This window comes from Syngnathoides biaculeatus, chromosome 23 (assembly GCF_019802595.1).
Source record: "Syngnathoides biaculeatus isolate LvHL_M chromosome 23, ASM1980259v1, whole genome shotgun sequence".
NCBI lineage: Eukaryota > Metazoa > Chordata > Actinopteri > Syngnathiformes > Syngnathidae > Syngnathoides > Syngnathoides biaculeatus.
Window position 1 is genome coordinate 5,160,146 of NC_084662.1, and position 27,112 is coordinate 5,187,257.

The following is a 27,112-nucleotide window of genomic DNA, read 5'->3' on the forward strand; positions in this document are numbered from 1 at the left end:
TTCTCCCCTTTTGCCTGCCTGGGTTTTCTCTGGGCACTCCGATCTCCTCTCACATCCCCCCAAAAAGCATTAATTTGACACTCTAAATTGCCCCTAGGTATGTGACTGTGTGTGCGACTGTTGCTTGTCTTTGTGCCCTGCGATTGGCTGGCAACTAGTTCGGGGTGTACGCCGGGTCGTCCCTGATTAAAGCTGGGGTATGCTCCAGTTTTCCCACGACCCTGGTGAGGATAAGCAGCCCAGGAAATGGTTTCATATGGTATACGCGCCCAATAGCAGGAGTGTTGTAGGGATTTGCAAGTTTGGACCCTACGCGTGTTCATGAGTCGAGGAAGATATGACCAATGATTAGAAAAAGTTAACAGCAAATGGATTTTTTTACAAAGGAATGTGCAGTACAGACGTCCGGGTCTTATCTAGGGATCTGCCACACACGAGACGTGTGTCTTCAGGCAGGATAGCCAAAGAAGAAGACAAAAGCTCCCCAGTAACACAAGGTTTTCATATGTATGGGTCCGTGGTAAAGGTGACTAACCCCCCCGCAGTCTGGTCCGGGCCCGGGATGGTAGCTTTACGCTCCTTATCGGGTGTCGTTCGTCTCCATGGCGACGCCTGGCAGAGGAGGATGGCGCCAGCCGGTTTTCTGCGTACAAAGATCAAGGACAATCACCGGCTCCACAACACATCCTTGTCTGATTAGCAAATGGGCAACACTTTATCCGTTGATTAAATGTATAACGTCATATTTAACCAATAATGAAAGGCAATAAAACTAAAATAGTCTTAAGCGTGCATCCTTTTGTCAGCAGTCACTCAACTGAACTCGCCTCGTCACATGAAACGCACAGGCAGAGTTGAGTGCACGTGCTTCCTCTGTCTTTGACCACGCCCCGCCATCTGCGTCATCGTGTCCGAGCTTTCCGCGGTGCTCGGCAGCGAGAAGACAGCCCCGCACTGCTCACTCAACAAGCATGCACGGGGTGAGGCGGCGATCCCCGCGAGGCCCCCATCCGTCACCGCTATGGAAATGACCGCAGCGTTCTTTGTGAGATCAGCCCTCGGCCCTCACTACCTTCGAGCGCTCCATCGGGACCCAGACAATAAAACAGCAGCTGAGCGGCTGCTTTCCTCCGTAGTGCACTGAGAAGGAGGAGGAGGATGAAGAGCAGGGACACCCACAGAAGTGTTTGTCTTGTCAACTCGCACATGGACGTTTGTTTGACCCCCATCTGAGTTCTGTACGGCTACACAATGTCCGCCGTGTGTATTTCTGCAGTGGTGAGTGCATTCATTTTGTTCTTTATCCGGAGGATCCCTTCAACAGATTCACAAATTAAAGGGGCAGTGCCTATTTTTCCACCCCACATCCTTTCCAGTCAGTTCCAGATTGAACTTTAGACGCAGTGTTCCTACATTTTCACAATTTTCACAATGACCATTTGTCCCCTCCACCCAATATTAACATGTCATCAGTAACCAGTTATTTCTTTGTGGGCGAAGCAACACAAAACTGCTTCCAGTGGTATGCTTGTTTGTCACGTTGCTCTTGTGTTCACCAAATGACTCGAAATGTCAGTCATTGAGCACATCACAGCAAAGATTTTTTCCTGATTGACTGAACTGAAAGTTGTTGAGACAACACTCGTTTGCACTGTTTTTGGAAGCCTATTTGACCCTGAAGTGAAGTCCTTGTCAGTCTTCTCAGAAAAAAAATACACAAATAAAGAATAATAATAACAATAATGGCGGCAAGAGCATTTGCCTCACAGTTCTGAGGACCTGGGTTCAAATAACCTCGCCTGTGTATAATTTGCATGTTCTCCTCGTGCCTGCGTGGGTTTTCTCCAGATACTCCGGTTTCCTCCCACATCCCAAAAACGTGTGGTAGGTTAATCGAAAACTCTGAATTTCCTTTGGTTATTAACATGAGTATGAAAAGTTGTTTGTTAATATGTGCCCTGCGACTGACTGGCGACAAGTTAAGGGTGTACCCCGCCTCTGACCCACAGTCAGCTGAGATAGGCTCCAGCACGCCCATGACAATCGTGAGGATAAACCATACGGAAAGTGGGTGGACAGATAGTAATAATAATGTCGTATTTTTCTTTGTTTTGTTATGAAACTGGAGGGTGGGTCTGTAGCCTTGAATAATCACCCACTCCAGCTCAGTGCAGTCTCATCCCAGTCTCACCAAGCCGGAAGGTCTGCAGTACAGGAAACCTCATGTTGTTTTTGTTGTTGTTTCGCTTCCTATCTGATGCAGACCGCAGAGTTCTAATCAAGATTAGTCAGTTAGGGCATAAATTTACATTGAAATTTTTTTCATGTTGTGATGGATTGGCTGAAAAGTAAGTTTAGAAACAGAAGTTGCTGTAGTTGCCAGCTGCCAGCTGTTGTTGGGTCACTTATAGATCTTGCAAAAAAATGACAGTCTGTGATGTATTCTATGATAAAAGAAAAACACAATTCTCTGGTTATGTTATTGTTTTAACAATAGCTATTTCTTCCACCAATATGATAACTGATGACTTACTGCTTCTCCAAAGCCTCCCAAATCATTTTATAATGGTTTAAATCAGGGGTCTTCAACAATCTCCAGGCCAAGGATGCCCAAACTGATGGCTCGGCGCTGGGACTCTTATTTGTGTTATGCTGTTTATAATTGTGTTTTATGTAAAAAAAACCTGCTGTATAACAAGATATCTTTTTATTGTCACAGTACACTCGTAGAATGAGATTGAGATGAAAGGCCGTGTATAAATGTGTAAATGTTGTGTTGTGCAATCAATATCAAGATTTTCAAACAAAATAGGTTCAATTTTTTTTATTTGAAACATAACAGTAGGAGAACATTTGTATCCATGTCTATTTAAAGACAAACAAACCCAAATTTGATTTCAGCAAATCCTGGCAACCACATTTTTTTTTTTTTTTTTTTACAGTAACAAGCAACAGTAGCCCCTGGTGACCAGAACACTACTGAATGAGACGGGACGCCTTATCGTTATTTTTATCAATATCGGGCAGATCAGTGTGATATAATTTCTTCCCTCGTATCGGTCAATAACTGCCGGTCCTTATAGTTATCGTGCATCCCCTGTTAAAACGTACAAGCTCCGCTTGGCGCACTCCTCTGAAAACTAACATTAGCAATGACATAACATGAACAACACGTTATAGTGCAGACAATACTGCAGACCACTGAACTTCGTGGTCAGGGCTGTTTGTTCGTGTTACAAGCAATGGATCATCAAAAACAATGTGTGAAGCATTAAACCGGTTGTGCCCTCTATTAGTGTCTGTAACCCACTTTAAACATGCATCCTGTTAAGTTTTACTTTATTATTTGAATCTTACTATTCCTCCAACGCACAACAAAGAGGATCTGTCCAAACCAAAAGCTTGTATCGAGTCATTTGCCCAACGGATGAGCACTTGTCAACTGTGATGTGACACAACCACACAAATAATCATTAGCTTTTGTCAGCAATGAATTCACCGTGAATGAATCCAAACAGTCTTCTATCACTTTGAGCGAAAATGTGCGGACACCCGACAACAGGTGCTCCTTGGTGTGAACAAGTGGATTGGGGGAGGGCTTCAGTAAATAAACACATACAGGGAGGGAAGGGGGACACGTGCGTATCGCTATCCTGAACATGTGTGCGCGTTAAGCCCAGCTTTAATTAGATAGTGAATGCCGCCGCATGCTATTCTGCCACCCACACCCAAACATATGCATGCACACCTCATTATGTAAACAGAAAACAGATTGTTTTTATCTGTGACCCACCCTTAATAACCACTTTAAAAGTTTTAAGACATCAAACGCTGCACCGGGCCCAACATTAGTAGCAATCTCTGTGGGAGCTTCTCATGGTTTTAGTCCCACAGCTTCAAAGTTTATACATACTGACGGTGCATGTTACATGTGATGGATAAAGACTTGATGAAAGAAGAACATTATGATCTTAAATGCTTATTTTAAAATTATGTTTTGGATCACCCGGGGCTGCTATGAGTGCTATGATTTTGATGTTGAGTTCTTGTGTGCTCCCAGATCTTGACTGTGATGTAGTCTTATTATAATCTAGTCCCCCATACACATTTTGCAACCTTTTAGTTGTGGTTCCCCTTCCAAAGCAAATAATTCAGTCACAGCTCTCTGCTTTTGATGGTCATCGCAAATGACATCATTTACACAATTGGACAGGCCAAAGTCATACTTTTTAGTTTTCAACACATCTTCAAACAAGCAGTTCAAATACAAACTGTGAACATTTCTTGAAAAAAAAATGCAGGTGAAATGACATTTGGCTTATTAGTAGTTTAAATTGGGCTCATAACGTTCTGATTGCCTCTCATATTATGTCCCTGGTGATTGACTGCCAGTCTGTCAGGGTGTAGCCCACCCTATACCAGAGTCATTGGGAATGGGGTCCTGCTCACCCGTGACCCTACTGAGAACAAGCATTCTAAAAAATAAATGGTTGGATGCATTTCAACTTTCCTTGTGGAAAGTCTTTGTGTATGAGGGCTATCACAGATGTAGTTTCAGAGCAGCAGTGTTTCTGTTATCTGTTGGATCGTCCTAGCTGTTTTTTTTGTACAGTAGACACAGAAACAAAAACTATTAGGTTACATATGCCACAACATGGTGGATGGAGGGATTGATACCCATATTTACAAGTACAGTACATGACAAAGCAGTCCTTTTTGGAAGTTAAATGATTTTTCAGTGTCTCGAGACTGGTCTAACAGCTGGCGCCTTATGTTGTATTACAGGTTGTGCTGCTCATTTGCTCTGGGACTCCATAATCTAGGGGTATGTGGGGTATGTATTGTTGTGCTGGGATGCTGCAGCGTGATGTAAACAAGATCTGTCTTACCAGCAACCACACCTTAAGATGTCCTTTGTCTCTCGTCGTTCTTCCTGTTAGTGAGTCACAGATTCAGTAGATTAAAAAGTACCTTTACCTCGTGGCTGCCTTTTTGATTGGGTGGTGTCTGTTTGTGTGGGGCAAAGAAAAGATCTACGTACGAGATGGAGTGATAGGAGCATAAGCATACTGCAGACCTGCCTGAAAAAAAAAATCGCTGCGTGTAGAGGTGCAAGACTGTCTGCCTATTGTATACATAAGCAGGAAAGTACTGGGGGAAAAAAGGACTTTGCTGCATATTTTTCCTCTTTTTCTTGTTACTCTTTCTTTTGTGCATAGTTGGCGCTTGTGGTTTATGGTATCTCATTTTCCTCATACTCTGATACAATACTAGCTATACTCGAAATAGTCTGTTGATTGTTTTCACCTTCATCCATCCATCCATCCATCCATCCATCCATCCATCCATCCATCCATCCATCCATCCATCCATCCATTTTCCATTCGGCCTTCCCTCACTGTGGTTGCGGACATGAAATAATCATTCGCCCTCACGTTCACACCTGTGGGCAATTTAGTCTTCTATCAATCTTACCATCCATGTATTTTGGATGTGTGTGTGTGTTTGTGTGTGGTGGTGGTTGTGGTGGTGGGGGGACCGGAGTATCGAGAGAAACCCCCCGCAGCTACGGGCACAAAATGGAAGCTCCACAAAGGCGAGGAACACGGATCCTCAGCACTGTGAGGCAGATCTGCGAACCAGTCTTGTCTTCACCTGAAAAATGAAATAATACAGAAATGTACTGTAAATCTAAAAATAATGGTCTAGCTTTTTTTTTCTGTCTTACAGAATTGTTAAAAAAAAAAAAAACCTCAACGAATCTGCCAAAGACGGTGTTACCCTTAATCCTTTGTTGCACTGCATTTGAGTCAATTACCCCAACAAAACGATTCATATAACTCTCAATGAGACATTGGCGATCGGGGTTTTTTGGCCCAATCCACCCTTGCAATTTGTAGCAAGAGTAACTGCCCCAAATTGGGTACTCCTTGCAGATACAATACATAAAGTAACTCTGACTCTGTTAAATAGGAATTTGATCAATGCTTTAACACTTGTATGCATAACATGGATCCAAATTAATCTGTGACTTTGTTTAAGTTCCAAAGGGCAGAAAAATCGACTGATCCATCTCAGAGGTCGCTGCTATTTACACATGGTAGTTATTATTCATATGCAAAACAATAACTTGTAATTTCCATGACCTGCCAACCTAAGAAGAGTTGAGGAATAAATGGTTTCAATTTGGTTTGTGAGAAATTCCCAGGCATTTTGGTACCAGAATTTTGCTACAGTATATTTGGCACATTTTGTAAAAGATGACTGTAATATTCGAGGAGTGCAGCTCAACGTGGACTTGTGCCATCATCATGCAGGCTACACACCTTTCCACCATCCATAAGCACTTTTATCTACAAAAAACATATTGAACAAAATCACATCACCACCACATCTGTACAACGCTAGTATGGACTGTCAATGTAGCCCCAGCAGCTGCAGCTGTATCCAGTCAGATTCAAGCAATATCTTGGTGACTATCATGATTATTTTTTGCAACAGCACATCATCAGTAAGGTTAAACGTTCCTGTCTTGCGACAGTTTGATTAGTGGGCGAACGAGCCAATGTGGCTTGAATTCTGTTTCATAACGACAGGCAGAGCCGATGTCAAAGGATCACAAAGCCAGCTGTCACCATGGTAACTTTTCTGATACCTGTTACAAACTTTGCAGCTTACTACCAATAAGAATAAGGCTGTTTTCTATTTTCAAATTACAGCGATATAATCAGAGCAATGCTTATTTAAATGTTGATTATTCTTGAGAAATTCACTTGTCTCATCTGCCAGGTGTTTTTGGACCAAGTCAAAGAGCTTGAAAAATGGGATATTGGGAATTTCCTTCCCAAACTATTTTGAAAACCCAATAAAAAGAAAAAAATATATGTTTAAGAAAAGTTGTAGCAATGGACCTTGAAAATATACATTCAAATGGACTGACAAAAATAAAATCAGATATATGCTTTAAATTGAAATTGGGCATTTGGAAAGAGATACTTATATTTTTCTTTAGTTTGTAGTGTACTCCTGTCATGGTACGCAACACATGTCACAGTAACCTTATTAGCGTAAAACGAGTTGCAGACAGAATCAGTGGTCAGTCTGCTACTGTTGAACTTCATTGGTGACAGATCAAAGGGATAAAGAGCCTGTCTACCAATTGTAAGATTGGAAGTTCTCGCATAGCATTGTCAAACTACTGGTGACCACACATAAATAGTTATAGTACAAAAAAAAAAAAAGGTATCTGCTGGTATCATTATTAGGGCTATGAACTGTGGGAAAAAGCCAGAGTAACACAGAAACCGAGGAGACCATGCAAAGTCCATATAGAAAGGTCGCAGCTATTGCACATTTAATGCACTAACAGACAAATAATGACAAAGCATTGATATTGGATCAGGGATGAGGCTGTTGTTTGTAGTGCGGCTTTGGCTGGATGACTAATATGTGAATTTTGGTGTGGGCCAAGCGCGTGTGCCTTCTGGCTTGCATCCATGTTGAAGTTGCCTAAGAAAGCGTGCCCTGAGTGGATTAATACACTGCGCTTCATTCCTGTAAAACAACGTCTGCCTGTGGAGTATGTGTGAAAGAGATTTCCTGTTTTATACCAGCGCGGGCACATCATCTGTTCTCCACCCTCATATGAACATTAAAGGTCAAACCAGGACATGGGGTTTCGATAACAATCTGACAGGAAGAGCCACAGTGGGGGCGTCCATTTACCATGATCAAATGATATTTTTCGCCAGTCCCCCACTGTTGCCTTGAAATGATAGCTTCTTTAATTACCCGCGTGTATCATGAACCTTCTTTCAGAACAAAGATTTAAAATCTGCATACATATTCAGGACTGGAAAGCCCTGGGATCTTCATTTACCATGATTCTAAGGCTGCTGCTAAGTACACAACGTGACTAGGGAAATCACTGGAAGAATGGTGGACTCAGATAACTTAGTAAATGCATTCACTGGGTCAGTTTATCAGACTTACTGGAAAACAGCAATTGTTTGTGTTTGTAAATATTACAGTCCATATTTTAATTTGAACATTTCTTGCACATTTATTTATTTTCATCTATTCATAAAATCAGAGATAAGCTAGTACCGATACCAGGTATATGCAGGCATTATTTCAAGGTATTGCGTGCCCATGAAGGTTGCGAACACCAGCAGCCGATATTTAAGGCAGCAAAAAATCTACAGAGTAAATCCTCCTTCTTAGTTGTCAGTGCTACACTGCAGCAGTTTGACATGGGCGAATCATTATGTGTATCAGAAATATTTTTTTTTTGTTTATAACCCTAACCTGTCATTGTTTTTATTAAAATTGTATGCTTCATAAGTAGAAGTGGTGTCACTTATTGATATCGGTGAGTGCTCAATATTGACTACTTGTACTGGTATTGGTATGAAAAAAAGTGGTGACCAACATTCTGACTATCACTTTTTAATTTGTATTTTGCTGTTTTTGGGAGTGTTTGATTTTAAAATAAATGTATGTAACCGGCAGAACAGTGGAGCAACTGGTTAGAGCATCTGCCTCACAGTTCTGAGGACCAGCGATCAAATCCCGGACCGTCTGTGTGGATTTTGTTCTGTCCGTGCCTGCGTGGGTTTTCTTTTGGGACTAAGTTTCCTCCCAAATCCCAAAACATGCAACATTAATTGGAGACTCTAAATTGCCCGTAGGTGTTATTGTGAGTGCGACTGTTGTCTGTCTCCATGTGCCCTGTGATTGGCTAGCATCCAGTTCAGGGTGTACCCCGCCTCCTGCCCTTGACGGCTGGGATGGGCTCCAGCACTCATGTGACCCTTGTCAGGATAAGCGGAATGTAATATGAAAGAATGTATGTAACCTAATAGCATTTTGGAAGATCCATTTTTACAACACTTTTTGCACATGCATAGCACTATAGATTCTGTACTTGGCGAAATGTCTAAATAATGCCTAAACTGGTCGAAATCCTATAAGACTACAACACTTGAAAGTTAGGAAGAAAAACAAACTTTTGCTTGGTCTAATATCTCTACTGTTTCTCATGGATGACAAGCTTTCACATGTCATCAGCAAAAATTTTCCCCCTACCTCATCATTTTCAAGCCGACCATGCACTTTTTGTCCTACATACCAACACAAGCTGCTAATCTCTTTCAATATTTGTCAAAGCCTACACAATCTACTGTGAAAAACACCCTTGCAGATCACAGTATAGATAAACCCCACAAACAATTTTCTTTTTCAGCTGATTCCACCTTATGTAGTTGGGAAATAATTTTAATTAAACAAAATTTGACCTACTTTTAACTTCAGGATAACATGGAAATTGAAAACCTAGGCATAGAGATGCATGGTTTACTGTGTGTATTGCATTGAAAATACTGTATTACTACCCATTATCCTACTGTAATTCTTCAGACCTGGTGGGCAGGCTTGCTGGATTTGTACATATGTTAAACCGCAGTAGCTCTCCTTATCAATGTCCAATATATGTGTATGTGCATAAAACACAAATTAAAAGCTCAGAAATTATTTTTCTTCAGTTTGGCAGGAGGAACACATGTTTAAATGACACATCAGATCCCCCCCAGAATTTTAACCCTACATGTGCATATCAGAATTGCAGATTGTTGTGGTGTTGAGGCAAAAAATTTAAAAAAAAATTAAAAAGGTTGACCCTAGCGCAGGGAAGCATGGGACTCAGGTGTTCAGTATTTATAAAAATAATAAGAATAAAAGCATTTTGCACTGTTTTATGCATTGTGTGCGTTTTGCAAGAAATGACAGTTATTCATTACTGCTGAGTGGAGTATGGGTTTGAGACTTATTTTTCAAACTTGTTTTGGGGGGTGAGTAAAATTTTGAATTGTATGATGTCAGAACAACATCGGTATGTCTACGTGTTATTCGCAACGTTTTGGGTGCTTTTTCTTTACACAAGTACAGTGCAACTTTGTGTAAGACTTTCAAGGAGCTGTTTCCCTCTTTTGGAATGGAACAGATTTAGAAGAGATATTCATAATAATCCAATGTATACGTTTGTGTGTGCGTGCATGCGCCTTTGTGTAGGGGGATCTATTCTTTCTCACACAAATGCTGGATACTGTCTTCAGTGTTCCCAGTTTAGGAACATAGTTGCTCAATTTAGCTACTTTTCCAACCTCTCGTGATCATTTTAGAGAAAATGCAGTCAACAACACAATTTAGCTATGTTAATTATATATAGACACACACACACACACACACACACAACACAACACACACCACACACACACACACAGGCGGCACGGTGGGTCAGCTGGAAAGCGTTGGCCTCACAGTTCTGAGGTCCAGGGTTCAATCCTGGACCTGCCTGTGTGGAGTTTGCATGTTCTCCCCGTGCCTGCGTCGCGTTTCTCTGGGCACTCCGGTTTCCTCCCACATCCCAAAAACATGCAACATTAACTGAACACTCTAAATTGCCCCTAAGTGTGATTGTTAGTGCAGCTGTTTGTCTCCATGTGCCCTGCAATTGGCCGGCAACCATTTCAGGGTGTATGTTGCCTCCTGTCCTTTGACAGCTGGGATAGGCTCCAACAGTCCCACAACCCTCGTCAGGATAAGCAGCTAAGAAAATTGATGGATGAATATATAGTATATATATATATATACATATAACAAATAGGGGGACGCCCCGTAGCTCAGTGATTAGAGCACTGGTTTTGTAAACCAGGGGTTGTGGGTTCGTATCCCACTGGGGGCCTCCACTCCCTGATGATACGCTGTGGCGATGCCGAAAGATACACACATATAAACATATATCAAATGTGGCCTTGCCTGTGCGTTCCTTTTATATCTCCACTCTGTTTGCTTGAACATTTTTTTAAAGGAGCCATATATTGCCTTTATTCTCCATTTTGTCCTTGATCTAACATTAACCTACCAGACAAAGCTTACAATGAATTAGAGGCATAACAGGCGTGCCAACATCATTTCTCTGACATGATTGTGTCTGTCCGTTCACACAGTTAATGAGACGCATCCATTGTGATGGGTCGAGATTCAGATTTCAGGCAGAAACAATTGCTTTGAAAAGCAGAGTCCTTCGGTGCTGAACTTTACACCTTGATCCTGGGTTTCGGCTATTTCCTTTCACACAGTCGCCCCAATGCCTTTATTCATCTCGAACTCTACCTTGGAAGATGGAAGACTTTGGGGTCAAAATGCACCAGTGCCTGTCACAGGGGACGATAACACAGTAAAAAAGCAAATTTGGATGGGATTTTCCATCTGCTCTGCCCCGCTTGTGTCTGCCAATCAGCTCCTTCCTTTCCCTGGCATCTTCTGCAGCAGAATTTAGTCAGTTTTTGTGAAGAAATTGTTAATTCAACTTGTCTGGAAGGAAATTATTTAAAATGGCCATGATCCAGGCTGAACTACTAAGACTGGTACAGCTAATCGATGCAGCCATGCTTTGGAAAATGTTTCTGGGAGCAATATTCTGCTAAATATGACTAATATTTTAACTCTTTCTCTTTTTTCCTAAACATTCAGAATGAGATTATGTTGCAATACTTAAAAATCCATAAATTTTCCAATTCGCGTATCTTCACAAGGGTCGCGGGAGTGCTGGAGCCTACCCTCGCTATCATCGGCCAGGAAGCAGGGTACACCCTGAACTGGTTGCCAGCCAATCGCAGGACACACAGAGACAGACAACAGTCATACTCACAATAACACCAAATGGTAATTAGGAGTACATGTTTTGGGGATGTGGGAGGAAACCAGAGTGCCTGGAGAAAACCCACGCAGGCATGGGGAGAACATGCAAACTCCACACTGGCGGGTCTGGGGTTTTCACCACGTTCCTCAGAATTGTAAGGCCAACGCTCTAACCAGTTGCTCCACTGTGCTGCCATACTTAAAAATAACTAATCAATATTATTTCTCTCATAGTCATTAAATTTATGTTGAATGTCATGCCGTAATGAATATATCTCACTGTCTTCCTCAGGTCCTGTGGACATTGGTGGTTGAAATCTCAGCACGGGTTTTGACCACAACTAACCCAGCTGATCTGCCCTTCCTTTCTCCCCGCCACTATCAATATAAAGACCCAGAGTCAGGCTCTCAGCTGGTCTGTGACAAGTGCCCGGCTGGTACCTATGTGTCTGTCCACTGTTCTCGAACTGCAGTCAGGGAGTGCAGCCCCTGCCCTGAACATACTTTCACACGAGGTGAGAATGGTGTTGCGCAATGCCATCACTGTCGGGCTCCATGTCCTGGAGGCCTCATTGAAAAGGTACCCTGCACTACCACCCAGGACCGTGTGTGTACGTGCCCCCCAAATAGCTTCCTGTTGGAGGAAGCTGGCACAGAATGTAAGCCCCATTCGTTGTGCCCTCCTGGGACAAGAGTGAAAAAGCGGGGTAGTGAAACAGAAGATGTTATTTGTAAGCCGTGCACCAAAGGAACTTTCTCTAATGTGGAATCAAGTGTGCTCAAGTGCCGAGCCCATGTGGACTGCCGAGCTCAGGGGTTGACGCTGCTCATAGCGGGGACAAGAGAGACTGATAATCTCTGTGGACCCTTGTCTACAGTCCCCTCATCTGCATCTTCCTCCACAGCCACTGCACAAGGACGAGAATTAATGACATCCAAATCTTCCTCGTCACCATTAGATCACAAAGGTGAGTGCCTCATTAGTGTCATCACATTCATGGAATCCAATTCAAGCGAGAAGCTTTAAGGAGCACATTCTTAGGCATGGCAACAATGTGCTCACTTGTACTTGCTTTAGGAATGTTACTATTTGTAGTCATGCAGAGGTCAAGCGTTCTTCTTCCTCACCATTCCTCAATTATATGTCGGATCAAGGATCATGAGTAATTATCTCTCCCTTTTGTTGATCTCCATCTTTCTCATCACCTCTTCTGTTAAGTCATTGGGTGATTTCTGGGAAGCAACCAGCTATGCCCGGTATCCCGCACCCCCTCCCACACTCATACCTATAATGCTGTCTGTAATTTTTGTGTTTTGGCACGGCACCGATAACACTCAATGATGTCACTAGTCAATGGGGATGACAAAGGACCAATTTATTATACACAGCAAAAGAGCAAAGTACAAAATGTATATACAGCATTGTCTAATTGTAGTTTTATTAATGTTATCTGATGGTTTTAAGGCTTTTTAAATGTTAGTCAATGAAGTACTCTGAAGTACCAGTTTCTGGTAAATAATGAACATAACAAAATGGTTCACTGCACCATACTTGCAAGAAGACATTAATACTGGTTTCACTGAAAACTTTTATTGGACTTTTAAGTAGCTTTGAGGCCGAAACATCAGGCTGTCAACATTTCATTTCATTGGGTTTTAAAGAGTTTGGATGTTTCAAATTGCTGATTGTCACAATATAAGATTGTTCGAATGTTTTTAGCTTGTGCTATCAAAAGTGTTTTATGTGTTGCTGACATTAAATTATATGGTTCAGAACCATCCAACATCCTCCTAACATAATGCCTTTATAACATTTAAAAAATGTATATCCACAATACATGCTTGATTAAAAAGTCATTTCAAGATAATTATTGTAATGTGTACTATGAGTTATTATAACAATATTACATTTATATCATTATTAATAGTTACAAAAATAACAAAGCACTATAAAAGTAACGCAGTCCTGGGTTTACGATAGTTCTGTCCTTATAGTACTGAGGTGCTCCAAGTATGTGCAAACTTCATCTGAGAATGATAGTAACAGATGGTGTCTTCTTGTTTCACATAATTATGTGTTTTTGTGCTGCTGAGCAAATTGGTATATTGTGCGTTTTTTTTTTAAACCCAGAAACGTTGGACATTAGGGCATCATAAATCAAAGATCTACTGTATGTATTTATAATTACAATTATTTCTTTCCAACCCTAATTTTCTTCTAATGAACACTAACTGAAAAGGGTCTGTGTTAAAGTCACGAAGAGCACAATGAATGAGAAGGGAATTTAATCAGTATAATAGATAACGAGGACTGTACGAACCTCTCATTAAGTTAGGTTACCCAATTTAAATCAAAGATTAGTACAGTAGATACACTCTTGAACATTTCATTTCCATACAGTTTATCCTCACAAGGGTCACGGGTCTACTGGAGCCTATCCCAGATGTCTCTGGACGAGACGCAGGGTACACCCTGGATTGGTCACCAACCAATCCATGGACACATAGAAACAAACAACCATGCGCCTTCACATTCACACCTACGGGCAATTTAGAGTCTTCTATTAACCTATCATGGATATTTTTGGAAAATGGGAGGAAACCAGATCACCCAGCAAAATCCCATGGAGGCACGGGGAGAGTATGCAAAAACCAACCATCCAAGGCCAGATTTGAACCCACATCCTCAGAACCGAGAGGCAGGCAGATGGGCTAACCAGTTGGGTACCATCCCGCCCCTCTTGAACCCATCCATCCATCCTTCCATCCATCCATTCCTCCATCTTCAACCACTTATCAGGTTGAGTCGCAGTAATAGCTTTAGCAGGGAAGCCCAGACTTCCCTCTGCCCAGCCACTTCATCCAGGTCTTCCGGGAGGATCCTAATGCGTTCCCAGGTCAGCCAAAAGACATAGGATTTTGTTCTTTCGGTCACAACCCACAGTTAATGACCAGAGGTGAAGGTATGAACGCAGATTGACTGGTAAATTGAGAGCTTCGCCTTTCAATTTAGCTCCCTCTTTACCACAATGGACCGGTCCAAGGTCCACATCACTGCAGATGCAGCACTGATCCACTTGTCAATCTCGAGTTCTATTCTTCCCTCATTCATGAACAAACCCCAAGATACGTAAACTCCATTTAGGGCAGGATCTGATCCCCAATCTGGAGAGGGCACGCCACCCTTCTGACTGAGGACCATGGTCTCAGATTTGGAGGTGCTGATCCTCATTCCAGCCGCTGCACACTCTGCTGTGAACTTCTCCATGTGAGTTGAAGATCACTGTTTGATGAAACAAATGGAACCACATCATCTGCAAAAAGCAGAGATTCAATATGTTGGCCACTGAACCGGAGCCACGCTATGCCTCGACTGCGCAAAGAAATTCTGTTCATCAGAGTTATGAACAGAATTGGTGACAAAGCGCAGCCAACTGACCCTCCTTTTTAGCACCCCAGCAAGGGTGAGGAGTGTGATCCACCTGTAGTTGGAACACACCCTCTGGTCGCCCTTCTTAAAATGGGGGCCCACCACCCATTGGTGGACTGGTCCACCAATCCAGAGGCATTGTCCCTAATGTCCATATGATGTTGCAGAGGCATGTCAACCAGGACAGCCCCACAACATCTAGAGCCTTTGGGAACTCTGGGTGAATCTCATCCACTCCCGGGGCCTTGCCATCAAGGATCTAACCATCTTGGTGAGTTCAACACCAGAAATAAGATCCAGTGATATATGTATATGGAATAAATGTCATGATCCTGCCGCTCCAGCACGAGCTGTGCGGGTGCCCGCGTGGGTGCCCGTGCGGGTGCGCTGATGGAGGTGCACACCTGCGCCTCATGCAGCCTGATTATGCTGTGTATTTATATGACCCCGATGACAACTGGCCGGCGGCAGTTCGTTGATCTTCATGTCCCGTTCGTTTGCTCCGGTATCCCTGATCGAACCTGTGTGTACCGACCTTCGCCCGTTCTCCGACCACCCTTGTAAGCCTGACTCCTTTGATACTTCTGCCTGCCTTGATCGTTCTCCTGTGTACCGACTCCTGCCTGCCCGCTCACCTGCTCTCTTCACCCGACGTCCCAGCTACCGCTGCTGCACCGAACTGCCTGCTCGATCCCCGACCTTGGCATATAATAAACGTTTCTCCTTGAATTACCTTGCATCGTCCTAGTTCTGCATTTGGGTCCTACTCTCATTCCGATGGGACGTGACAATAAATGTTAATGCTGACCCTCTCATAATTTCCTTTTGAATTTTCTTTTTTAAAACTTTACTGTACTTATGTGTAATACGCACAATTAATGTTGAAGTTTGTTTTTTGGGGGGAGAAAAACATGCATTATACATGACAAATTACCGTTATCATGAGAATTCTGTCCAGTCAAAATAAATCTCTCAGTTTATGATTCAACCCAGTGGTTTAGGTTCACACTTTAACTCGTTCACATACTGAGGCACACTTCTATAGTACATGCCATTTACAAGACAAGCAGCTTTACATTAAGTAGTATACATCCGCTATACTGACTGTTTGGTGAATGAGTCCTATTTCTTTCTTTTGTAGAATTTGCCAAATGTTGTAAAGTAGGGAAGTTGAGAGATTTATAAAACAAAACTACACTTCTGGCTGGCATGCTCGCAGCTCAGGTCAACTCAACTGTGAAAGGAACAAATCAGTGAATGTATTTATTACATTTAGTATGTTCACTCAAAATATCTGTTTGCTTGGCGAATTGTTTGTGAATGACACAACACCATAGTGAGAACAAATAGTATTTAGGGCTTCTGCCTCAGTGTCAAGCAGTCCTTGATTTTTATTTCAGCTGAGGCCTTTTGTGTAGACTTTGCATGTTGTTCGAATGCATTTGTGTGATTTTTCTGGGTACTTTGGCTTCTGCTCCCATTCTCAAATCATACTTCTTAAATTCACTGCAGACACAACATTGTGAATGATTGTTTTGTATTTGTACCATGTAACGAAAAAGTGAAAAAGTGAAAAAAGGTGGACTTTAAAGGCGGACTAACAGGTCTCTGAGGGTCAGAATTCTAGTTGATAGACAGGTGTTCAAATACTTATTTGCAGCTGTCTCACACAAATAAATCGTTAAAAAATCATACATTGTGATTTCTGGATTTCTCTTTTTAGATTATCTCTCTCACAGAGGACATGCACCAATGATGAAAATTTCAAACCCCTGAATGATTTCTAAGTGGGAGAACTTACAATATAGCTGGGTGTTCAAATACTTATTTTCTTCACTGTAACTCCATAACAGTTCAGGGTGTACCTGACCTCATTTCAGATGGGCTTGGCTCAAACTCACCCTTTGTCATGCTCTTAGTTTCATTAAGCCATAATTGAGCAACTTGCTTGAGAATGTGAGTTGCACTCCTAATGTCAATTATTTTTTTACTTCTGGTATATTTTGTCACTAATCCTTCTCTTTATTTTTATCCCTGTGTCTCAATCTAGGAATCAACAGCCATTCAGCTGCCATTCAACTTGGAGAAAACCAGAGTGTGAAAGAAGAGGGTATTACACGCAATCATGCAATAAGCACCATTCCAGCAATCCGAAACCCCCCTCATGCTTCACCCTCCACAATGCGAAAAGATCTGGTGCTTCGCAACCAACTTTGGGATGAACGAAATTCCAACCTCTTGCATGGGCCCAACAAGATGACAATAGAAGGATTTGACAGTTCAGAGGTCAGGGTTGGGATGGGGATCAGTAAGATTGCCGTGCAGTCGAACAGAGACAGAGTTTCCAATTATAACCGTCCCACTCGAAGAGGATCACCACGGCCGAGCACTCGTGATCACTTTGACATAAACGAACATCTCCCCTGGATGATTGTCCTGCTGCTACTGCTCGTTCTTGTGGTGATTGTCATGTGCAGTGTGAAACGGAGTTCCCATGTGCTGAAGAAAGGCCCAATGCAGGACCCAAGCACAATTGTTGAAAGGGCAATTCAGAAGAAACCTTCTATGCCCTCTGGACAGGTCAAAGAGAAGTGGATCTATTACTCCAATGGACAAGGTTTGTCGGTTGTTACAATCACTTTTTACATCATTGATACTTAAAGTGGGACTGTCATCCCTATAAACATTCTAAAATAGATATTGTAATGAAAAATACATATAACAGTATTCACTTCAATGTCTACACACAAAAAAAAAAGTGAGCGGAGAGCGCGTCATCCATGCATAAAGTTGCGCAATTGAGTGTCCCTCGACATCCAAGTGGTCGCCATACTAGTCGCGTCCTCTGTCCTTGACGTCATCATCACTTCCGCTGTTGAAAACGCACAGTGCCTGCTACTCTGGAAGCCAAACAACGCCCCTTCTGACACCGAAGCTCTTTTCGAAAAGGACAGCACCACGCAACCGAGTGAAGTTAACGGGCAATATTACACTATTGTTTCGAGCCATATTCAGATGATATCCGATCTCGGCCAAATCGTATTCCCGTCCGATCCACTTCCACGTCGGAGATTAGCCATCGCAGCTCATCGCAGCCGGCCGGTGTGGTTTATGACAGAGCCGAGCGGCGCTGCTTTAGGGGGGTGTTCACAGATGCCGCAGTACTGAGCAACACAGTCGAGCCGGGGCGCTTTATGCGCGCACGCAACTGAGTAACGCATTCTCGGCTGGGTTCTTCAGAGCCGCCCCCGTCGCAAAGCCCAACACGCAGCCGTGCCGCTTTGCAGAAGCTGTGACTGTCGAACGCGGCGCCTCAGCCGGTGTGGCTGATTTTTGGCGGCGTGGTATATAAAGAGGAGGTGGAGCTGAGCCATGGTGCTTTTAGGAGTGTGTTCAAAGCCACTGCAGTACGCGGTGAACACTATCGAGATGAGGCTGAGTGAGACATTGTTGGCTGGGCGCCGTGCACATCGACACATTTCATACACGGATCTTTTGTTACGTTATGAGAGAGACCGTTTACGTGGTCCGCCCCAAACTATTATTTTTTTTTAGTAGCTGTATGTGCACATCAACACATTTCATACGCGGATCTTTTTTTACGTTATGAGAGAGACCGATTACGTGGTCCGCCCCAAACAATTTTTTTTTTTTTTAGTAGCTGGATACACACCTACCTGTTATTTGGAAGACACAAAGCTCTCGTCCTCTGCACCCGTGCAATCTATTTTTCACAACAAACAGGGTCTCTTTCAAACTTATGAAGGGTAATTTTATTCTCTCGAGTGTTCAAGCAATGTCCAGCAATACAATGAGCCGGCATTTTGGCTAACACAAAGGAACAACGAGATACCTTCCCGGAGGTAAAACTAATGGAAACAAACGAGTCCACAAGGGGGCACCGCTGTCCTTTACGTCTTTTCCTGCTTCTTCTCGAAAACAAATCACTGACAGGATTTTCATGGCGGGAGTTACAAAAAGCTATATACGTCAAAATTATGTTTTGTGGTGAAAAAACACATGGGACCATATTGGCTGCGAGTTTTTCATTAATAATATACCAAAAAAATCCGTTTGACGACACTTGACCTTTAAACCACCTCTGAATCACCCCTATAAATGCATGATTTTTAGTATGTTATTAATGAAAAAACGGCAGCCGACATGGACCCATGCGTTTTTTCACCACAAAACATGATTTTGACGTATACAGCTTTTTGTAACTCCCGCCATGAAAATCTTCTCAAGGGATTTGTTTTCGAAAATAAACAGTAAGTGACATAAAAGACAGGGCCGCCTTCAAATGGACTCGTTTGTTTCTATTAGTTTTACCTCCCGGAAGGTAGATCGTTGTTCCTTCGTGTCAGCCAAAATGCCGGCTCGTTGCATTGCTGGACATTGCTTGAACACTCGGGAGGATGGATTTACCCTTCATAAGTTTGCAAGGGACCCGGTTCGTCGTGAAAAATGGATTGCACGGTTGCAGAGGACGAGAGCTTCGTGGGTTCCAAATGACAGGTAGATGTGTACACAGCTACTAAAAAAAAATAATAGTTTGGGGCAGACCACATAATCGGTCTCTCATAATGTAACAAAAGATTCATGTACGTATGACAGGCGTCCTAAATGTGTTGATGTCCGCATCGGACGGCATCAGGCTGTTGCGTCACTTTGCCAGCGAAGGCTGCGCGTCGGGCTTGCGGATGGCGGTGGCTCTGAAGAATGCAGCCGACAATGCCTCACTCAGCCGTGTGCGACGACAACGCAATAAAGCGCCCCGGCTCTACGGTGTTGTTCATCGCATAGTGCGTTACAACCCCCTAAAGCAGCAGGGCTCGGCTCCGTGATAAGCCACCTCGGTGCCGAAAATGAGCCACACCGGCCGGCTGTGATGAGCCTGTTTGTCTCCCATAGTAGGATCCACCGCGTGTTTTCATTGGCGAATGTCCGGGTGACGTCACGTTAGCCAAAATGTTGGCTCGTTGTATTGCTGGATTTTGCTTGAACACTCAGGAGGATGGATTCACTCTTCATACATTTCCAAAATAATCGGCGTGAAAAATGGAAAATCTTTGTGGCTTCTAAATGACAGGTAGGTGTGTACAGAGGTATTAAAAAAAATAATAGTTGGGGGGGCGCGACGTAATTCTTCTCTCAGAACGTAACAAAAGAACCGCGTACGTAAGTCAGGGGTACTAAATGTGTCGATGTGCACGGTTGGCCTTGTTCATCAATGGCGGGCCCGGCATTGTTCATCGCCGCCAGGGCCAGCGTTGGTCGCCGCCACCGGGGCCGGCATTGGTCGCCGCCGGCATGGCTGGCGTTGGTCGCTGCCGCCTAGGTCGGGGTTGTTCATCGCCGCCGCCACCAGAGCCAGCGTTAGCTCCGACGCGGCGGTGGATCAGGCGGTGAGGTGGTTTGGTCGCGCGTAGGAGGAGAAAGGAGCACTCTCGGCCACCGGTGTCTGGTCACCTCTGAAGTATTTACTTCGCCCGGCATGGGTCCTCCTGAGTACACTACATACATGCTTTTGGGGAGTCTGTTTTTAGTTAGAAGTGATCCGCATATCAACTAAGTTTGGCTCGAAACGATAGGGTATTATTGCCCCGGTCACTTCACTCGATTGTGAGATGTTGTCTTGTTCGAAAACAGCTTCCGTGTCAGAAAGGGTGTCAGAAAAATCCGAAAATATCAATTGTTCCTCTCCCATAGCAGGTTGCACTACGTGTTTTCTATGGCAACTGTCGCAATGTGACATCTGCCAATGACGTTGCAGACAATTTGGCCGCCACTGGGATGTGGAGTGAGGCTTTGCGCATTCATGACATGCTCTCTGTTCTTTTTTTTTCTTTACAGACACTGAAGTGAATAATATTATATGTAGTTTTCATAACAATATCTATTTTAAAGTGTATACTGGGCTGTCACTGGCCATTTAAAGGTTAACAGTATGGGGGTTTACATGTAAACTTGTAATCTGTAATTGATTTAGAAGCCCAAACCAAATAAATAAGATCCAAATCAACACCTTAGTCGGAATAACCAAATCCCAATTCCGGTTTCACAGGAGTGGATTATTCCTTTTGCCAAACTGATCAGAAGTAAATTTTAATCATGTAAACCACAGGTGTCAAACTCAAGGCCCGGGGGCCCACAACATGATTTTATGTGGCCTGCGAAGCCAAATCTAGATTGTCAATTTCCATGATGCTTGTAAAAATCTGTACCAAAATTTCAGATTGTCATATATCATAAATGATAATGTTGAGATATTACAAGCATGTGTTAGCAAACATGAATAGTTGAAAAACACATTACCTTTGATTTCTGATTCCAAAACTAGTTCGTAAATTAATGATGTAAATATGATGATATGATGTGATTTTTTTTGTTGCATAGTCATAACGGCCCTTTGAGGGAAACCAGAACAACAATGTGGCCTGTGAGAAAAATGAGTTTGACAACCCTGATGTAAACTGATTTGGAATGGTGTTGGAAATTGCATGTTTATGCACATAAATATGGCAGCTTCAAACCAGAGTTCCTATGTGACAGAAATCTTATTACATGTCACTTTTTATCAAGCAGTTGTTTTCACAAAAGTGAATAAATAATCCTGACAACTGCCCTCTATCTTGATAAATTACATGATGTTCATGTAATTTATATACCTGTACTCAATGAGAATAAGTCACACCAACGAACGGTGAAATATCTTCAATCAGGGTTGGAAAAAAAAAACATTTGCATGTAAACCCAACCATTTAGGCAGTTGAAGGCCGAGGTAATGCTTCCAGTTATATCACTGTTACAGAACCACTCTAGGTGTGTGAGCTGCCCTGAGACTCATCGTGTGGAGGGCACTGGTTGCACAAGAAGGGCCCATTATAGAAGAACATTGCTGTCGCTTTCCACACAGGCTTCCACACAACACTCAAGTTTTGCCAGCAATTGCTTTCTATCTCCCTTCTATTCTTGCCTGCTCTGTTCAACCTCGTTCAAAAGAAGAGAAAAACGTCTAGTCACGATTCTGTTCTCTGGTTCCTTCCCGGCATTATGTCTGCATGGTTCTTTACATATTTTGCAATCCCCTCCTGTCTAAGTCAGTTTTTCTTGTTCTCTGGCTCTCTTATGCATATCTGTTGACATAACAGCGAGACATAACAGGTGGAGAGCTCATTTTCCCACAGAGAGAAGGAAAGAAACACTTTAAAGCAGATTGTGTGTTGTGGATAAACTGTATGTGTGTGCATGCTTGTGTGTGCTCATGCACTAAGATAAAGAACAACCCTCCCTGTCTCTGCTCAATGACTGACCACCGCGAACTGGAATTATCTGGTTTCAGCTGCATCGAGTTTCGTTGTTTTTGTACATTCACAGGTCAAACGGGCCCCCAACAGTGAGACAAAGAGATGTACAGCATTGATACAATGATGTGAAAAAGACAGTGGTCAAAACGGTAGACTTGTTAGTGCAGTGCGTGCGTTCATGAATTTACAAGTCAGAAAGTTAAAAAAGGCATTGTCGTAAATACTCTCTCGTCAACTTTATCTCCATCAATAAAATGTTACTACTGGTACCTGTACATTACATAAGTAGTGAGTGTGATGGCTGGCTTTTTCTATATGTGCTCTTTAATTGAAAAGTTCTGCCTTTTGCTCGAAAGTCAAATAAAGGATAAGGAGTATTAAAACAACTGACAGATGTATGGATTTTAACATTCTAAAATGTCATCCATCCATCCATCCATGCATCCATCCCTCTATTTTCTGAGCCACTTATCCTCACAAGGGTCGTGGGAGTGCTGGAGCCTATCACAGCTGTCATCAGGCAGGAGGTAGGGTACACCCTGAACTGGTTACCAGTCAATTGCAGGGCACATAGAGACAGATAACAGTTGCACTCACAATCACACCTAGGGGCAATTTAGAGTCTCAAATTCATATTCTAAATCCTGCATCCCGCAAAGTGAAAATGTCTTCTAAATTTGACAAACCATTGAGAAGAGTTTTGTTCCAAACGGTACCAAATAAAAATTTTAAAAAATCACCCTTTGTGTAAAATTAGGATTCAAAATTATGAAATTCAAATCATTCACTCAGCTTTCAAGCACCATGGGCGGTGTTTATCACTAAAACCCAACCCATCAGGAACCATTGAATTTCAGCACTAGTCAATTCGGAAAGTTATGTTTCAATTAAGAACAATCTGTTAACATCCCTATCGGCAACCCCTATCCCCCAAAGGAACACCACTTTCCATCATCCTCTGAGCTCCGTTTTCACAGCCATCTTGATGACATTATGTGTGATTTATATAAATACATTTATTATTATTGACTGACTTTGGACTGTTGTTCAAACCCCATTCCATTAAGCAAAAATGCTCTAAAGCCTGAGTTTTCAGTATTTGTACATTTCGCTCAGGTTTTGTTTTTCTGATTGGATGACTAATCTTGTGCCCAAGTGTATGTATTTAAATGTCGAAACGTATGCACATAAATAACAACCCAACAGACATTTTACACTGCTATTTACCTTCTGGAACAATGACTAAAACAGCTTTTTAATCCTTTCAAGGTGCATGGTTGGCTCCCCTAGAAGGATGGAATGTCCATTTACTAGCGTAGTTAAAAAACTTAGACAATAAATGAAGAAAGAAAAGGAAAGGTGAAAGATCTCCCACAGACCGAGTTCACCATTTGTTGAGAAACAGCCAGTAAGTGATGTAAATACATACTCCTCTAAAGTCTTCTTTTTATGATTGTTGCAAGGCAATATTTTTAATGCACGATATCCACTCTACCACCTCTTGTCTTGTCATTCTCATTACGAGATAGATGATCTCCAGTGTGCTCTCCTCTTGTACCTGATTCAGACCATAAGTCATTTTTTCGGCAACTGAAGGAGTGTCTTTTATGACACATGATATCACAGAGATGTTCGATTGGTTTTTGGTCTGGGGTCACTTCGATGCAGAGAGACTCCTGAATTTTGAGATTGAGGATTGTTGGAACCTAACCCTTTAAGTCAAGGCCCTTGAAGGAGTTTGTTTCTGACAGTTTAGACAGAAACATGCACCTATTTGGCATAATGATTGTCCTTGAGGAGCTGCACTACCAGTATAACTAATGTAAGTCACCAGTATCGGAACAAATACTACAATTGATTCTAGTTTATGTGTCACATTTTCAGTTATAGTACATATATATATATATAGTATAAGCAGTAGTTAAACGCGCACGTCTGTTTTCCAGTGTTCCACTCCCAATTTCAATGTAGTTGTGATATTGTGTGGATTATAGATAGAACAGAAAACAAAGTTTTGAATTTTTTTTAAACCTATATTCAGTTGAATACACTACAAAGAAAAAAGATTTTTAATATTTAAACTGGCCCCGCCTTTTCTCTGTTCTCTGCATGCCTACATGGGGTTTCTTTCTTCCTCTCACATCCCAAAAACATGTATTAATTGGAGTCCCTAAATTGCCCTTAGGTATTATTTGTTTGTCTTGTTTGTCTCTATGTGCCTTGCGATTGTCTGGCAACTAGTTCAGAATATACCTTGCCTCCTACCCAAAGATAGCTGGGATAGCCTACAGCACTCTCACGACACTTGTGAGAATAAGCGACTCAGATAATGGCTGGATGGATGTTTAAACTAGTACTCCAGTTGCCTCTCACGAGCCAATAACATCTATGGTAGTTTCACTGAAGACTCTAAATTGCCTGTAGTTGTGAAAGTGAGTGTGAATATTTTTTGGTCTGCGGTTGGCTGGTGACCAGTTCAGGATGTACCCACCTCTCACCTAGTCTCAGCAGGGTTTGGCTTCAACACACCTGCAAGCCTAGTGAGATTAACCAGTAAAAAAAAAAATGGATATACATATATAAATATACACATTTATTGACAGGACAACCAACGTTAAGGCACCATTGCAGTAAAAAATGGCATCATTGTGTAAAGGGTATTGCCTCATGGACTCAGGAACACTTCAGAAAACTACTGTCAGCACAGTTTATCGCCACATTTCCAAATGCAATTAAAACTCGCCCAACCGACCAAGCTGTGTATCAGCAACACCCTGAAATGCCGCCAGCATCTCTGGGCCCGAGCTCATCTGGGATGGACTGACACAAAAGTGAAAAAGTATGCATTGGTCTGACAAGTCCACATTTCAAATTGGTTTCGGGAATCATGGATGTCATGATGAGTGTTTTAAAGATATTGAGTTCATCCACGGGGGAAGGTTTTGGGTTTGTCTGACTGCTATAGCTCTATAGAGTCAGAATTCACTATGTCAAAATGGTGGTGGCCGTGGGCAGGATTCGTGCACTTGTCAGAATAAAGTAAGCTGTATTTTATACTTTGACTTATTTCGATTTAAATGCAGAATTATGATTTTGGATTCATTTTTTTAAGTGTACCTGTGAGTAAATCCGAATTGCCACTCATTCCTAGGTAGCACGAATAATTCCAGTGGCATGGTTGGATTTGGATCGGTAGCTAAATAGTGAGTAGCAGTGGTGTCAAGTCCTCTCTCCTCTGTTGGTGCATGAAATATGTTGCTGCAAGTACAGCTTTCCTTTTTTATGGTTTCCATGGTTCAATTCTCCGGTCACAAAGAAGACTGCATCACGTTGGATGGTTTTGTAGCTAACAAGTGCCTCGTGTACTGGAGTTCCAACGGGACAGTGATCCACTTGTCCTGAAATATAAACATCACCGGGAAGGTAGAAGAAGCATTATTTAATGTTCAGGAGCTCCAAAACTTTCCAGGAATGTATGAGAAAGGGTCTGTGGTCATCACATCTGAAACGATTTCAGCTTAACACGGCGTGTCTTGTTATTGAGGTTGCTTTCTACCTGCTGTCTGTGCCATTTGCACCACAGCAGCGATAGTAAAACAGATTGGTATCACAGAACTGTGATTGGATTTGCAGGCTTGGTTGGGTCATCTTAAAAATCACAGCCGTGTCAAAGTGGCTTCCTTCCTCCTCTCTTTTTTTCATTGCCAACAACACAAACTGTACATTGACCATGTGCAGCTAAGCTGTCATGGAGTGTAACAGATTTAAAATAGGTCAAACCCTTTGGCACAATTTCTACACACCAGATTAAAATGATCACGTTTACAGAGACATATGCAGACTTCCATCTTATCCTAAAAGATGGAACAAACCCTATTTATTTGTGTCTATGAGGAGAGGACATCTTTTTGGGTGAATAAATTGAGTCCACTGTCATGCCACATTGTTTCTTTCCACGGCTGATCAACCCAGGTTTAATATTGTTCCAACATGTTAGTCTTTATAGCGTTTTGGCCTTGGCAGTTTGAAGAAGCTGCTCTGTGGTAATTGCTCTCATTTTTATATACATCAATTCAAGGCCTTTTATCTGGGTAGTATGCATGATTGGGATTAAAAATCCTGTATATGTAGCTGCAGGACGGCAATATTTAAGTCTTGTCGGCTTGTCTCGTTAGGGGTCGCCACAGCCTGTCATCTTTTTACATCTAAGCCTATCTCGAGCAGCCTCCTCTCTAAGACCCACTGTCCTCATGTCCTTCCTCACAACATCCATCAACCTTTTCTTTGGTCTTCCTCTCGCTCTTTTGCCTGGCAGCTCCATCCTCAACACCCTTCAACCAATATACTCACTCTCTTGCCTCTGAACATGTCCAAACCATCGAAGTCTGCTCTCTCTAACCTTGTCTCTAAAACATCCAATTTTGGCTGTCCCTCTCATGAGCTCATTTCGAATCCCATCCAACTTACTCACTCCAAACGAGAACCTCAGCATCTTCATTTCTGCTACCTCCAGTTCTGCTTCCTGTTGTTTCTTCAGTGCCATGTTCTCTGATCCATACATCATGGCCGGCCTCACCACTGTTTTATAAACATTTCCCTTCATCCTAGCGGAGACTCTTCTGTCACATAGGATGTCAGACACCTTCCGCCAACTATTCCACCTTGCTTGGAC

General features: G+C 42.5%; 1 protein-coding gene across 1 annotated transcript in view; it reads left to right on the forward strand.

Annotated features, from left to right (window-relative positions):
• The window catches only part of tnfrsf21 (tumor necrosis factor receptor superfamily, member 21), a 41,711-nt gene continuing 14,599 nt past the window's right edge, over positions 1–27,112 (forward strand). The window contains exons 1-3 of the mRNA XM_061811582.1: positions 1–1,278; positions 11,993–12,668; positions 17,181–17,747. Of these exons, the coding sequence (XP_061667566.1) occupies positions 1,252–1,278; positions 11,993–12,668; positions 17,181–17,747 (1,270 nt within the window). The 5' untranslated portion in view covers positions 1–1,251. The remainder of the gene's footprint in view (positions 1,279–11,992; positions 12,669–17,180; positions 17,748–27,112) is intronic.